The 16,265-nt window shown below is 42.4% G+C and overlaps 1 protein-coding gene across 3 annotated transcripts in view; it reads left to right on the forward strand.

The window, feature by feature from the left end:
• Positions 1 to 2,387: 2,387 nt before the first annotated feature.
• Positions 2,388 to 16,265, forward strand: part of LOC119648638 (thromboxane A2 receptor) — a 206,426-nt gene continuing 192,548 nt past the window's right edge. For 2 of the 3 annotated variants that reach the window (XM_038050408.1, XM_038050409.1), the window contains exon 1: positions 2,388 to 2,786. In XM_038050408.1, the coding sequence (XP_037906336.1) occupies positions 2,506 to 2,786 (281 nt within the window). In that variant the 5' untranslated portion in view covers positions 2,388 to 2,505. The remainder of the gene's footprint in view (positions 2,787 to 16,265) is intronic. The other variant, XM_038050407.1, reaches the window with a different exon arrangement.

A 16,265-nucleotide genomic window follows, 5' to 3' on the forward strand; every position in this document is an offset into this window, starting at 1 on the left:
AATATATATCGCCTGGTGGTCGCTATGCGTATATTCTTCGCTGGTTGTTCGTCTGTCTGTCACACGCATTTTTCTCAGAAACGGCTATACCGATTGACATGAAATTTTGTGAGAAGGCCTAGACATGCAGTGAGTGATATCCTACTACGTTGAGATTTAGGGTAGTCCTTATACATGCAAAAGGGGAGTGTAAAATTTTTTTTCACCGAATATACTGATGTCGGGTATCAAATGAAAGGTCTCGATCAGCACTTTTCGAAGCTGGTCATAGTTTTGAGATTTGTTAGACAGACGGGGAGTGGGAGGGGTGGAAAGTGATGATTTCTTTAACGGACCCATTCTCAGAAACTATCCAACCGAAAAATTTGAAAAAAATCATGAAGCTTCCTCTATATGGTGTCGAGGCGTCAAAATACTTTCCATATCGATATCTGCTTCAATTAAGTTAATAATAGTATATTACCATATTTTTGAGGAAATTGAGTAAAAACACCCCTTCCACATTCCACAGTTATTAAAGTTGGTAGTAGTATAGAATATAATATGAAGCATATTATCCCCAAGTACCTAAAATTTGACTTTACCGTGTAAATTTACTGCAACTAAATATCAATTTCACACTAAAGTGAGTAGTCTGACATGCTAAATGCATATACATATCGGGCTACGTACAAATGGGGCAGTCCTGAACTCAGATATACTCTCAGAGGAAGCAACCAAAACCTTTCATACCTGAAGCGCCGACCTTCCGGTTTCCCGATTTGTTTCTGTAGTAGCACATGGAAAGTATCATTCGGAGGCTCCAAGCCTCCGTCAACAACCAACTGTAAGGTATTATTGGAGAACGTCTAACACTATTAGAAACGAAGAACTGTCATCTGAAGGTGGAAGTGGCAGTGTGTAGGTCACACATTAAGAACCGGCGACAATTGCATTGCTGGCTTCTAAAATAGCCGACGAGTGGGTTGCCCCAAGGACACTTGGCGCAGAACGGGCGCAGGAGTGCAGGGGCCTCGGGAAGTCGTGGGTGGAGCTGAAGGGCATTTCAGGTAACGCGATAGCGCGTAGGTGTGGTTGACGCGCCATACCCCAGCAAGGGGTGAATATAACCATATACCCTACAAGCAGAAGAGGGTGTAATTTTTTTCCTACGGGTATGGTCATGTGGGTTATCAAGACAAAGGCCTCGATTAGTACTTTCCGAAGCGAATTTTGAACGGGGGGAGTACGGCGGCTGAAAAATAAGCACTTATTTAACGACACGATTCTCATAAACTACTCAACTGAAAAATCTGAAAAAAAATCATGAAGCTATGCAGTGCCTAAGGCTCAGAATATCCACTAAATGTATAAGAAATACACAAAACCTTTCATACCTGAAGCGTTCAGCTTCCAGTTTCCCGACTTTATTTTGAACATAATTTACTAAAATGAGTAACTTTACTTATTGGCAGGTTCTTTCAGTAGCTGAATGCAATAGTATTATTCACTGTGAAAATTTAATCATAAAATGATTAATTTGATGTTGGGGGGTATTGTTGTGAAATGTACCTTGTTTTTATCTTTTATCCGGTCAAGTTCAAATTTAAGATTTTAATGGGTGCTGGCGATGAATAACAGGAAATTTATGTGGTTCGAGTCACGAGAAGAGCAATAAAGTGAAATTGAAGTGGGCATCATATTCAAAATCCGCCGGAATTATAACTTTGGGGATGTTGCTCGTAAATAGCAGGCTTCAGGATTTGTTTGATTGCCAAGTGGTGTCAACAGCTCATTTAGGACTTGGCTGAATTTATTGAACATCACATCCTTCCTATTCCCAAGACCATGCAATTCTAATGCTGCCACAACATGGGGAGAAGCAAGTGTTTCCTAAGTTTGTTTTGATTCCATTCACAGAAGGTCGAATTATCTCAAATGGGAAGCATTCCAAACTTTTTCCATCAACTGCTATCACTTGGTCTGCAACTCCTGTTTACTCCTTTCGCCCTGGGCGAGCGTACGAAAGTTCGGATATGTCTGTTGCGTTCATTTTGAATATCCTTCCATGTGGACGAAACGTATTTCTATTTCCCACCGGGTTCCAGGGGCAGCACAACGAGCATTTGTTTTGGGCCACATTATGGGAGTTGCTTGACCATCCATCGCCATGACATGACGCCCAGCACTAGATGCTCCGGCTCCGATTCACACAGCAGTTGCGATGTCACAGATACTCATACGTCACTCGACTATATTACAAATATTAATTTAGAATTCAGGCGGCGAATCGATTGTGCCCTGAGGAGACAGCAAGCTTCGTGCGGAGGAAATGTGGAAGTGAACTCGGAGACGGATTCGAATTCGTGGCTGATGTTGATGTTTTGATGTTTCAATATCAATCCAATTGTCGCAAGATTGGCGGCGAATGGTTTGGTTATGATGACGGTTACGGGCTAGCGTCTCTAGAGTGGCTTTAGATGTCCCAGGTTTGCCAGTTAGTGATGAGCCGCCAAAGTGAACACAATGAAGATGGAGGAGGCCAGCAATCTCATTAGTCCAAGCGTGAACCCGACTAGTCCTAATTATTCCCTAATCACGGATATTCCGACGTCGGTGTCGGACGTGCGTGCAGTTAAATACGGACCCGAAGGTGTCGCTAATGGTGCGATCGCGCATTCCGTATCCGCTGCGTTTTTTATTGTGCTGTTGTTTTATGTGATTGGAGTATTTGGAAATTTTCTGGCGTTGATTATCTTGGCGAGGAAGAAGAATACTAAAAATAGCAAATACACACTCATGCTAAGGTACGTTACTCGAGCATTGCGTCCCATATGTGCAGATTGCGACGCTCTAATCAGTTGATGGAGCACGCGTCCGAATAGTTGATAAGACCTAAGTGCCCCTCGATGTGCCGGTGTCCGTGTGATGCAGCTTCCGAAATCATACCATTTGCCGGAGTGGGAAATCAGATACTAATTGAGCAGTAAAATCATACTAAATTGATTCGCATTAATTTCCTGGCAACCAGCTATCTGCGATGTTGATATAGTAAAACCGCTTTAGGGTTAGAGAGGAGGCTGGGAGTAGCAATAGCGTGAACTGATTCTTTACCACCAGACGACGGTGTACGCTTTCAATGAATGATATTTGGTAGTACCTGCTTGTGGTGCTTAGATGATTTTGTAATAGTTACTATTGAATGTTTACTAGCAATTGTGGTTTGCACCCCTTCGTGTTTTAAGGGAGGCATGAGATATTTGCTCAAGGATGGTTCGTGGCTTTCCTTGATTTTTTGACTGATGTTTTGAGATGTCTCACATTCAAAAGCAGTGGACGCTCTTCTCGTAAACGGATTATATTGTTTTTTATATTTACCTATTTTTTGATATTTATGCAAATAAGTTTTCGCATATGTCCAAAGCTTTGCATATTCCAGAAATTTTTAAGTTTTACCGTTGTTTATGAATTTATATAACCCGAATACTGCCCTTCAAATATTGTCCATTTGAAGACGACATAATTTTCGTACGAAACAGTATTTACGGCGCAGATGTAAAGTTTGAACATTGCCTTTCATAATTCCCTTTTTCCACCTAAATATGATAATTGACTCTTTAGCATGAAACTTCCAATATACGTTAAATGTGTGAAATCCCGTCTCCACGTTCGGATTAGCCGCTTTTTGAAGCCCCAATTTGTTTGAATTGAAAATTTTCCAAATCAGTGGTTCAAATATTTGAATTCAACCTATAATTTGAATTTCAGCAATCAACGCATTCCCCTTCGTATTAATATAACAGAGTAGGAATCAGACAAAATGTTATGTGGGTGTTACGGAAGTTTTTATTGTGGGAAACTTCCTGGAAAAGATATTCAGACCAGATTGGTATTATGCTAGGAAGGTCACCTTTTCCCTTATATCTAGGACAATATAAATTCACATAGGCACTGGATTATTATAATACCACTGATGAGAACCCATTAATTAACGGATATAGTGAGGTTGATGATATTTTAGGGACGATAATGTATAGAAACTAATATTTTGATAAGGATTAATCTTTTCCGAGTTTCACAAATCAAACCACTTTTCAGCGAAACTCTCAGAAAAAGAGGAATCAGAAAACATAGCCCAGGAGTAATTCGGCTGGCTTGAATGAAAACTTATTTCCCAACAAATCTAAAAAGCTACTAAAAAGTGTGATAATATCAATCTTGGATGATTAAATTTTCATTTGAATCATGGAAAGTAATGCTTTGATAAGCCCCAATTCGAATCTGCGGTGCTTTTATTCTGAATAACACTTTCAAGGGGAAAATGTAATTCCTATCCAAAATTATATTAAAGGTAAAATGCTTTCCATTAGCATAAGCATCCGGCATTTAACAAAACAAGACGGAAACCGGAAGCTGCGCACTTGAGGTAGAATACGAAATTTCTACTTTTCAGGTTAACCAAAGGTAAATTCAAAAAGTACGTGCGCTGCTATAGTGTTATTAATTCTATTTGAGCAGATATCGGGATAAGACGTATTTTTGCTTGGGTAGTTTTTGAAAATAAAATCTGTTGCCTTTCATCGTCAGCATGTTCTGAATTCTTCTTTTAACCCATATTGAAAGCTTTGGTATCCCATATGACCATATTTCTGGAAAAGAAATTTGGTAAACCCCTTTACCGGGGCTCGCGCCTTAAACTTCATACCACTTCGTACTATGGTTTTACAGAGCAGCTATATAATGTGGCATTTGCTTTTAATTAATTTTTACAATTATATATATATAGTTAAAAAAGCCCACGGACCCTCTTCCCGCCCAACCGGACCGAGGGGCGACCAACCTAAGGATGGGCTGAAGGCAACATCCAAAGGCCCGCATCGCAGCGATGATGCGTTTTAACGCAAAGTGTGTGCGACCATGCGAAAATGTATTACTACATCCCGATTGTCGCAAACACTTCAGCCAATGACGCGGAGGTTCTACACTACAGAGACATGGATCGTATATCGAAGACAGTGCGGGTCAAGACTGAAACCCATTAGGTCAGATTGTTACCGGACAGGACTCTTCGGACTATAGCACAGGTTGCAAGGATAACCGCTTTTTGCATCTCCATGTATAGTCCAGCCCTAAGATCGAGCGTTTTCAGCGCTTTATGTAAATTCTGCGGGACTAATCCCGTTGCTGAAATTACTACTGGGACTACTTCGATCTTTTGTAGTCTCCAGGTCTGCTTCATATCGTCTGCCAAGGGGCCGTAGTTCCGGATTTTTTCGTGCTGTTTTTCAACAGTGTTCCGGTCCAACGGTACGGCTACATCGATTATAAAGCACGCTCGTTCTTCCTTCAGAAGCAGAACTAGATCGGGTCTGTTATGATTAACACTGTGGTCGGTGGTAATAGTGTGATCCCACAGTAGTTTGACCCGATCATTTTCCAAGATTCTCTGCGGAGTATACTTATAGTAAGGATGGTAGGTTGCCACTAAGTTATACTTCAACGCAAGGTTTTGATGGAGAATCTTGCAGACGGAGTTATGACGATTGGTGTACTCGGTACCGCTCAACATCCTGCACGCAGATGTTATGTGGTGGATGGTCTCCTCTTCACAGTTGCATAAACTACAACTGGAGTTGGTGATTGAGGAGTCGTGAAGAATGTACCGTTTATAATATTTTGTTGGGAGCGAAGCATCCTAAATTGAAGTTGGGAATGCTTCGGTCTCATAGAAAAGTACACCATTTGTCAACCATTTGTTGGAGGCTTCGATGTCAATGCCTGACAACAACAAATTTTTTATATTTCCTCTGTGAATGGGTTTCTCTTTCCACATGTCGATCTTCTGTTGGACTGAAGTAACATTCGACATGGGATCCCATTCTCTGCTTCTCAAGTTCAAAGGAGATAATTTATTATCTGCCATGACGGTAGCCTGATGTATTTGGCTAGAGGATTGTTTCTCATAGAAAACTCACGAAGAGAGTGCACTTGATTGTAGTGCAACGTTTTTAAATCAAGTACCCCCCTTCCTCCCTGATGACGTGGGATAGTGATCCTCAATTTTTCGGAAGCTCTATTATGCATGTTGTTGTTTGCAAGAACTACCCTTACCCGTCTATTGACAGATTCTAAATCGGTATTACTCCACTGTATCACACCCAAAGTGTATAGAAGGACGGGAATGGCGAAGGTATTGATTGCCATGATCTTATTTTTCCCGTACAGCTCAGTTTTAAGGACAAGATCCAGACGCCGTTCAAATTCCCCCAGCAACTTAGATTTAATTATTGCCACAGCAGGTGTTGTTGCTTGCAATATGCCGAGGTATTTGTAGACGTCGTCCGAATCCATACCTTCAATTTGGATGTTATTTTGGCTTTATCCTTCGTTGTCGGTGTGTTTTCCCCGAACAATCGTTTTTATGCGACATTTTTCCAAACCCAACTGCATGCCGATATCCCTGCTGAACTGGATGATGATGTCCAGCAAGGAGCGAAGTTGGTTCTCGTCTTTGGCATACAGTTTGATGTCGGCAATGTACATTAAATGGCTTAATGTACATTTCGACAATATGCCATGCTTGACTTGGAACCCGTATTTGCTTTCATGCATAAGATGGGATAGTGGATTCAAAGCCAAACAAAACCACAGTGGGCTTAGAGAGTCGCCTTGGAAAATGCCACGCCTGATTGGTATCTCTCCTGATGTTTGCGAAGATACCGATAGCTTCGTGCTCCAATTCTTCATTACTGTTCTCAGTAGAAGAACAACATTCGGGTTGATTTTATACAAGCGTAACACTTGTAGTAACCACGAATGTGATATGGAGTCAAAGGCTGATTTATAATCGATGTAGGCTGTCGAGATATTTCGTTTTTGGTGGACAGCCTGCTTTACAGCTACCGTATCGATTATAAGCTGTTCTTTGCAGCCTCGGGAGCCTTTTGCGCATCCTTTTTGCTCCTCAGCTATCAATTTATGAACATCAAGATGTTTTGAGATGTTCGCGCACAGAACTGAAGTGAAGACCTTGTAGATGGTAGGAAGACAAGTAATTGGTCGACATTTTGAAGGGCAAGAGACACCCTGTTCCTTGGGGATGAGGAAAGTTATCCCCTTGGTGAAAAATGGTGGAACTAAATCAGGATCGGCAATCATCTGATTAAATTGATTTGCCAATATCCTGTGAGTGCTCTTGAACCGCTTCAGCCAGAAGTTGTGAATCTTGTCAACTCCTGGAGCCTTCCAGTTACCTGCCTTGTCAAGGACTGCTTTAACGTCGACTTCAGTTACGTCAGGCATGGTCATTTCGGGGAGGGTCTCGCATGAACGCATAAGGTGTGGGAGCCACGCTGCTTCTAAATTGCAACGACTGGATTCGCTCCAAACACTTCTTTAGAAGTCTTCTGCCTGATCCAGATTGAGGTTACTTTCCCTACCTGAGTTGATGAGTTTTTTGTAGAATCCTCGTTGGTTCTGGAAGAACAAGGTGTTGTCTGTCCTTCGCTGAAAGCTTTTCTGATACCTACGGATGCGATTGGAGCATACCGCAAGTTTCTGCTTCAGCACCTCGAGGATTTCTTCGATTGGCATATCATTGGACAGATGGTAGTTTCCAATGATGTTCGCAACGCATCTGTGCACTCTTGGTGATGGATTTCCAAGGAGTGCTTGCGTCACACGACCAATCTCCTTTCTCAACTTTTCGACTCTTTTGTTGAGACGAAACACCCAGAACGGTAAAGTCCTTCTGCGCATACCTCTGTTATTCGCTCTAAGATGTTGGTTATGGAGACGAATAACCGTGGCAGCTGCAACGTAGATCAGGCTGTGAACCTCTGTAGCAGTAATCTCGTTAGCCAAACCATCAGCCAAAATTCTGTCAACGGCAGCAATGATGTTAGTAGTTGCCGAAGTAAACTTCAGTTTTGGGATCTTTGGCCTAGCGTCTGGGAGAATCTCAGCATACTCTGTGAATGCGACCTGAAATGCGGTCAAAGCCTCATTATAAATTGGGTCGACATCCCCAGTTACTAAGCTTCTCCTGACTACTGGATTCATGGAGTGCCTTACAGGTGGAGTACTTGTGTTACTCCTTTGACTAGTCCGGTAATTTGATGACTCCAGCCCGAGCTCAACTGAAACCTCTTGGAAGATTTGTTGCCTAGTTGGTAAAGCAACTCGGTTGTTATTCACGATCACTCGGTACTGGTTGACGACGTTCTGTTCCGGAACATGACTTAGCTCCGGAAATCGGGTTATGAACGCGTCATGTAGTCGATGTCTGTACCCTGATGGATTCCGTTCCAAATCCGTGACACGGTAATAGGCGCGGACGATAAATTCGTTGAGTTGGTTCGTCCAAACCATACGACGCCTAGGTCTCCCGTCCCTGGTGGTTGACGGCATAACCGCCAAAACATCCAAGGGCGAAGAGCCGCTCTGATGTTGTTGAACGACCCTTAACCGTGTTGGGTACTGTCTTCGTGTCCCTGGGGTCCCATTTAAAAAATTTAAACCAAAGTCCCCAATTTTATTCCCACGAGTAATGGGGAACCAGTCAGCCCTGCAACAGAGCCCCAATGTTGCAATGCCCCATGGTTACCTCCAAAGGTAGGGAAGGTATTTGGAGGGGAGCCGCTGAAATACAGTGTAACGTCACTGCAATTCATCCGATAGGCGCGTCGATCCCTTCACCCCGGATTACGGATTTGTTAAGGAGGTTTACTCCCCCTGAACGGGAAGAATCAGTAAGGGAGGACGAGCACAAAGGGAAACGTTCTGCTTGCCCGCGGCTACTTATTTACAAGATTAACTTGCGATATTCGTAGCTGACCCGGTGGGTCATGTCATTATCCGCAACCCATGACACGCGCCTGGTCGCATGCAGCTCTACGTTTGCAACTCAGGTGAGGGTAAACCTGGTACGCCATAGTATATATATATATATATCTGACAATCTGACCTGATGGGTTTCAGTCTTGATCCGCACTGTCTTCGAAATAAGATCCATGTCTCTCTAGTGTAGAACCACCGCGTCATTGGCAGAAGTGTTTGCGACAATCGGGATGTAGCAATACATTTTCGCATGGTCGCACACACTTTGCGTTAAAACGCATCATCGCTGTGATGTGGGCCTTTGGATGTTGCCTTCATCCCATCCTTAGGTTGGTCGCCCCTCGGTCCGGTTGGGCGGGAAGAGGGTCCGTGGGCTTTTTTAACTATATAATTATATTAATAATAATAATCGTTGGCGCAACAATCCATATTGGATCAGGGCCTTGAAGTGTGTTAGAGCACTTCATTTAAGAGCGAAACGGTACACTACAGTATACTGTAGGAGGCAATGTGGTCAGCATTGCGCTCGCCCGAGATTATTACCCTGATTTGACTTAGGTACTTATTCACAGCTGAGTCGACTGGTATCCGACGTAAAATCACGATGTAAATCCCAATGCCACTGCTTGCATTTAAGTGAACGCTATTTAGATACAGGAACATTTTTTAATTTGTCAGCGGACAACGATGTTATATTGTTTATGTTGAAGATTGGGTATAAACAATTGACTTGTCGATCGATGAATCGAGTTTTAAACGAGAAGGTTCCGGTTTCCGAGCTTCTACTAGACTAGGTATAGTCCCGCTTTTTCATCGGCCGCGTACACCAGCATCAGCAGGGCTGCGAGCAAAACCTTTTTTGCGGGCGGCTGTACGGAGGCCAAGCAAAACAAAAAGCGACCTTATATGGGTCCCTTTTCGGAGATTTCGTAGATAGATAGAGGAAGGTCAACCGAAGATGGGGATTCCTTAAACTTGTATTTCGACTCCGACTGCAGGCTTTGAAGAACCCTTCTCGGCTGCAGCGATTCTCGGAAAATCAACTGGGGTTGGAATGTTGATCTCAGAGATCCGGGACAAGGTATCAGGGGCTGAATTGTTTTACCGGACACATATTGAATGTCTGAAGTAAAATAGCCAATAAAGGTTAAGTACTGAAGATAAGACACAGAAGACAACACAACAGGCGAAAATGGTAAGGAGTGTATAAGTGTAGCACCTATTGGCTACCGTTTGGTGGCTTTAAAAGTCAAAAATAATACCAAGTCCGCTTGACATTGGACAGGATGCTGGGGGTAGATTCTGGTCTTAACTGCGAAACATGATCTAGATGACCGTATGCGTTCTTAATTCGGTCAATGCACTCTTTGCATCTCTCAGGGATCGCAACTTCTATGGGTTTTGAATTGATGTAATTTCATTCCTTTTACGAAATTAATCAGACTGTATTTGATTTCCGTTCTTCTTTTTCTTCAGCCTTTGTCCCGTTCACAAGCGTGGTCGGCTCGTCGTGATCGGCTTCGCCATTTGGCTCTATCGAATGCCTGATCTGGGTGCAATCTCGAGGCTTTCAAATCCCCATCCAGCGTATCAAGCCACCGTTGCTTAGGTCTGCCTTTTGGTCGTTTACCATCGACTTCGATGTTCAGACCAATCTTGGCAAGTGAATTCTCGTTTGCGCGAATTGCGAGACCATACCATCGAAGACGCCTCTTTCGCAACTTTTCCACGATCGGTGCAACTCAATAACGATCGCGGATATCCTCATTTCGGATGTGATCTAAGCGTGTGACGCCACTAGTCCAACGTAGCATCTTCGTCTCCATTACCGCAAGACACCGTTCATTGTCTTTTATGGTCGGCCAACACTCAGAACCATAGAGAGCGACTGGACGGACGACATTGCGGTAAATTTTAGATTTGAGACGTTCGTTGATACGTCGATCACAAAGGACACCAGTTGTGGAACGCCACTTCATCCAGGTTGCGTTAATGCGTGAAGCAATTTCATAATGCAGCTCTCCATTGGCTGATAGCGTTGACCCGAGGTATTTAAATCGCTCAGTTCTGGGCAGATCACTGCCGCTGACAGTGATTGTGCCTGTTTCATGGGGATCGGTCGTCAAAAATTCAGTTTTGTTTAAATTCAATCTGAGACCGTGTTGCATGAGGCGATCATTCCATTTTTGAACAAGTTGCTCGAGATCATTTTTGCTATGAGATGCTAGGAAAACATCATCTGCATAAAGCAGTGTGTAGGGCGCTGGACGTTGGATATCCCGTGTGACGGTGTCCATAACAAGGACAAAGAGGAGTGGTGAGAGGGCACTTCCTTGATGAACTCCAACAGAGATACGAAGCGGTTTTGATACACCCGCCATACTTCGAACCTTACTTTTCGGATTGTGGTGGAGCAATTGAACCCATCGCACGAGTTCTTCTGGCACGAAGTGTTGTCGTAAAGCATACCAGATGAGTTCGTGTGGTACACGGTCAAACGCTTTCTCTAGATCCAGAAAGGCAATGTAAAGAGGGCGATGCTTCTCACGGTGTTTCTCCATGAGTAACCGCGCAGCGTGTATTGCGTCAGTAGTTCCGCAGTTCTTGACAAATCCGGCTTGATTCACGGTTATTTCAACGATTTCGCGAATACGGTTGTCAAAAATGCGTTCAAATATCTTCATGGTATGGGAAAGTAACTGGATCGGACGGTAATTTGAACATTCTGCTGGGCTACCTTTCTTTTTCCATATTGGAACAGTGGTACCTTCTTCCTCCACAGTGTTGGGTCCCAGCTCTTCGCTTTTCAGAGCTCGGATGCGATGTCGTCAGGTCCTGTTGCTTTCCCCGATTTCATTTGTTTTATTGCCTCCTCGACTTCAGTTGCGCTGACTGGTGGAACTGCTCCAAATGTCGGCAATGATTGTGGAAGTGGAAGATGAGCAAATTCTTCATTTGAAATCTGCTCGAAGTATTCTCGCCATCGGCGCCTCGACGGTTGGTAAGCAAAGTACCGTTCTTGTCATTAACACAGCAGAAGTGTTCGATATGCTGTGTGCGTTCATCACGGCTTTTGGCAAGTCGATACAGATCTCTCTCGCCATCCCGAGTGTCCAGTTTATCGTAAAGATTTTTGAAATGGTTCGCTCGGGTGACAGCGACTGCTTTCTTTGCTTCCCGGTTGGCATTCTTATAAATTTGCAATTAGGAGCCGTTTTATCGTCGAGAAATTTGTGGTAGAGGCGTTTCTTTTCACGGACCTTCATTTCAACATCATCATTCCAAAGCCAAGTATCTCGGTTGATGTACCGCTTACCCTGCTTGGTGACCCCGACGGTTGCAGAGGTCGCTTTGTGGATCGTGTCTTTCATTTGGTTCCATGATTCTTCCACATTCGTAATGGTTGGCAATTGTATGAGTGAAACCGTTTCTTCTTTCTTCTCACCAAATCGCCACCATTTAATGCGTGGCGGGCCAGTGCGTTCCTCACGGTGTTTTATCGGTGGCTTAATTCGCAGGACGGCAATCAACGGCCGATGTTGAGGTGCGATGGTCTCATAGGGAACGACTTGAATCAGTGACAGTGGTAAAATGTTGGCGTCTTATGAGAATATAGTCGATTTGCGTTTTATTGTTCCCACTATAAAATGTGGGAAGATGAGACAATCGTTTGATGAACCATGTAATCGTAAGTACAAGGTCATGGGTGTCCGCAAAATCGATTGTACGCTCGCCACCTTCATTGCGCGCTCCGAACCCCTTTCCCCTATGGCACCTCTTACCGTCTGCCTTTTCACCCACATGACTATTAAGGTCGCCAGCAATGATTATGTAATCGTCAGCAGACACGTGACAAGTCTTTTCATCGAGAAGTTGCCAGAAGGCATCTTTCTCGGCAGCAGGTCGACCTGTCTGTGGTGCATACGCGGTGAAGAAGTGAATAGTGCGATCAGCTGATATAATGGGCTTCATCAGCCGATCATCAAATCGTTCGACTTCTTTAATGGCATCACGGAAACCCTCTGAGATGGCAATGCCAACACCATATTGAGTGTGTGGGTTACCAAAATAAGAAGTTTGTAGCCATTTTTACCCCATTCGCGTTCAATGTCGCAGCTTTTGGCACCAGACCATCGGGTTTCTTGCAGAGCGCAGATGTCAATGCACCTTTTCCGAAGGGTTCTTGCGAGTCCCTCCGTCTTTCCAGTTAGGGTACCAACATTTAGCGTGCAGACACGTATTTGTTTTGTTCGTTGTGTGCGGACTAACTTGCTTACGTCCTGACGCCGTCCATGCGTCAAGAACCCTTGTCCATTTCTCGACAGGACCGGGACCCGTCCTGCCGCGTCGACTGAGGTGGACGCCCTAGTATTTCTCCGAGGCTTGTGACTCAATCTGATCATCATGTTTGTAACGACATTCTATGCATTTTCTTGGTCGACCTGTCGCGGGCCTGTCACCAAGAGAGATCAGGTAGGATTTAGCATAGTAGAATAACTCCAACTATACTCTATTTATCTCTTTCCCTGATCTCAGCATTTTATTTTTGTTTTACTGAGGGTAGTACAGAGTATGTTGCCTCAAACCCTCCTCCTTTACCTGGGCTTGGGACCAGCATACTATGTTAACAGCATGGCGGAGTTCTGTGTTTGATTTCCGTTATGCTCTGGGAAGAGCTGCTATATTAGTATATGTCATCGTGATTTATGGGGTCATCCCGTATGTCAATTATATCTAGATATAGTGTAGAATATATGAGCAAAGGGATTTTTTGATATTCGGGGTCGTTTGGAAATTATAGTGCTAAACACGTGATAAGTCACATGCCAGATTTATGTCGATCGCCGTACTAAAGTGCATATTTATCATTCCGAATGATGTTCGAATGACTTCGCCAAAAGGACGAAAATTGAAGCCAAGGTTGTACATGTGTTTTTTGAAGAAACCTAAGGTTTATGGGCTAGGTATAGCAGATTAATAGTCAGTTGAGATTTTATGGCTAAAAATCGCATCCTTCTTTTTAAATGCGTTTTTCTAGAATCTGCATGTTGGAAATCAGCTGCCATCATAGCCCAAAATCTATCCAACGAAATTGTTTGAAATTTTCAGGACTTATTCAGAACATATTTCTACGGTCCGCAAACTAGGATAATTCCGATTCAACACCAAAATTTACAAAAAAAAGTTTAACAAGGCACCAAAAATTTAGCTTTTAATATTTTTTAATAATCATAGTTTGCAGACTGTAGTTAAGTCTCTACGTTAAAATGCCGTTTACTTTTTTTCTTTAAGATGATTTTAGCGTCCTCTAGCGTGGCAGCAGAAAAACCCCTTTTCTGGAGGTGGGTGTATAAATTGCTCTGTATTTTAATAACCAACTGTGTGATCGGTCTGGAAAAATTATTATGCACGCTCAAGATATTAATAAATCTATGGTGAAAAACTTATATTTGTATCTTCATCCAGTTCTTCATAAAAAAATTCTGTAAAAAGCCAAAAACGGCCTTCACACGGGATGACCCTCTTAAATGACTTCTAGTCTGGCTGCGTTGACGAAAGCAAATTGACTACTCAGGTTGGGAGTCTCTAGTTTTACTTCTGCCAAACCCCACGTATTAATATTAAAACTTCTCTGGCTAGTGTGCTATTACTTTCATACCTTTGCTTCTCACAAATACGACACCCGCCGCATTTGCCCAAGAGAAATGGCTTGACCGCTTGTTATGAAAATTGGTGAAAGCGTGTGGTCTGTTGTTCCTTTTGCGTACAGCTAGTGGCGCCATTTTGTGTTAAGTTTAAGGGGGCTCCTCATAAATGTGAATGGAGGGTACAACGTTTTTTTCCACAGAATGTTGCAATGTGAGGTATGAAATTAAAGAAATTAGTACCTGTCGAAACTGGACCCATATTTGATATCGGGTGAAATGTAGGGGAATGAGGGCTCAAAATATGACCCATAGAAAGTGTAACAGGTCTCGTTTTCAGAACCTATCCTACCGAAAAATCTGAAAAAATCACAGTGGCGTATCTAAACGAAATCTAGGCCTCAAAATACATCCCGTCTCGACATCTGCACAAATAAAGTTAATAATAGTATATTAGTATATTTTAGAAATTTAGCCAGCCATTTGGCACTTGCATAAAATGTAGCATAAGGCATAACTTTAGGAAGTTTGAAGGAAATCCAACTATTACCAACGAAGTTATAGGAGGTGAAACCTTTACATTTTGTGTGAATTTCGTGCATTCTAAAATGTGTATGACGTCATAATAACATACCAATTCGCCAATACCTCAACAAAGTAGGCTCACTTGAATGAGATGTCGCAGGGAAACATTTCGTTTTAGTTTTTTAATCTTATATATAAATATCAATTGGTCCAAACAGACATACATATGTATGTGTCTATATGTATAATATATGGAAATGAAGCTTTGAGGTAGTGCCTAATTCAACTAAATATATTTGTACATTAAACAAACGGTATTCAATATACGTATTTTATGTGTACATACGTATGCTTTTATGTACGATACATGTATATAGAATACAGTATTCGGTAATAGGCAAAGTTTGATTGTTTAGCGTGAGCGTACTTTCTAGTTTGAAAAAAAATATGAATGAATATTTTGGGTTTTTAGCCATATACGAATGGAAAAGTGTTCGTAGAAAGTTTCTCACATAAGATGAACACAAAACTTTTATACCCAATGCGGCAGCTTCCGGTATTCCGATTTGTTTTTTGTTCAAATGGGGCCGTTTTTCCGCGATTTCCTTTATTCTACGATTATAGTCTTTCGCGGTTGCTTAACTCGTCCGTCAGAGTTGTCCTCCCTCTAGTGATATTATATTGGCCATTGTCCCTCGTTCCTCATATCTCTTTGACCTTGCGCTTTTTACCTTTTTCTGCAAATAGGAAACCAGAAATTTTTTGTTCTTTTGTTGTTTTTCCTTCTGAGGAAAGTATTTCCAATTTTGATTTTCACAGTCTCCTTCTCGCTATTCTAGCTTAACTTTATTATCATGTAGCCACATTTACCTTTCCCACAATGTGTTCGTGTTAATCCTGTTTCCTTTAAATGAATTAGAATTTTCGCTCCTTTCACTTTTTTACCTCGACTCCGTAACGGCAATACAACTTTACAACTGTTTTTAATTCAATCGTCAATCGTCAATCGTCAATCGGCAATATTAAGTCGCTTGTCCTGTTTTGGCACTTTTGAGATTTCTTTTCAAACAGAAATAATGGATTTCCATATTTACCTCTCATTAGAAGGAATCTCAATGCAACATGAACCTCGGAAAAAGATTATTATGTATAGATAAGAGTAATGTAAGGTTATTAACTTTTCTTAATAGCTCGAATTTGCATTTTCCCTGAGGAATGAGAGGACTAAGTTGAATCTTAGCAGATTTCCATTTTTCATTTCAAGACGTTCAGTCCTCA

Source organism: Hermetia illucens, chromosome 2, assembly GCF_905115235.1.
Source record: "Hermetia illucens chromosome 2, iHerIll2.2.curated.20191125, whole genome shotgun sequence".
Lineage (NCBI taxonomy): Eukaryota > Metazoa > Arthropoda > Insecta > Diptera > Stratiomyidae > Hermetia > Hermetia illucens.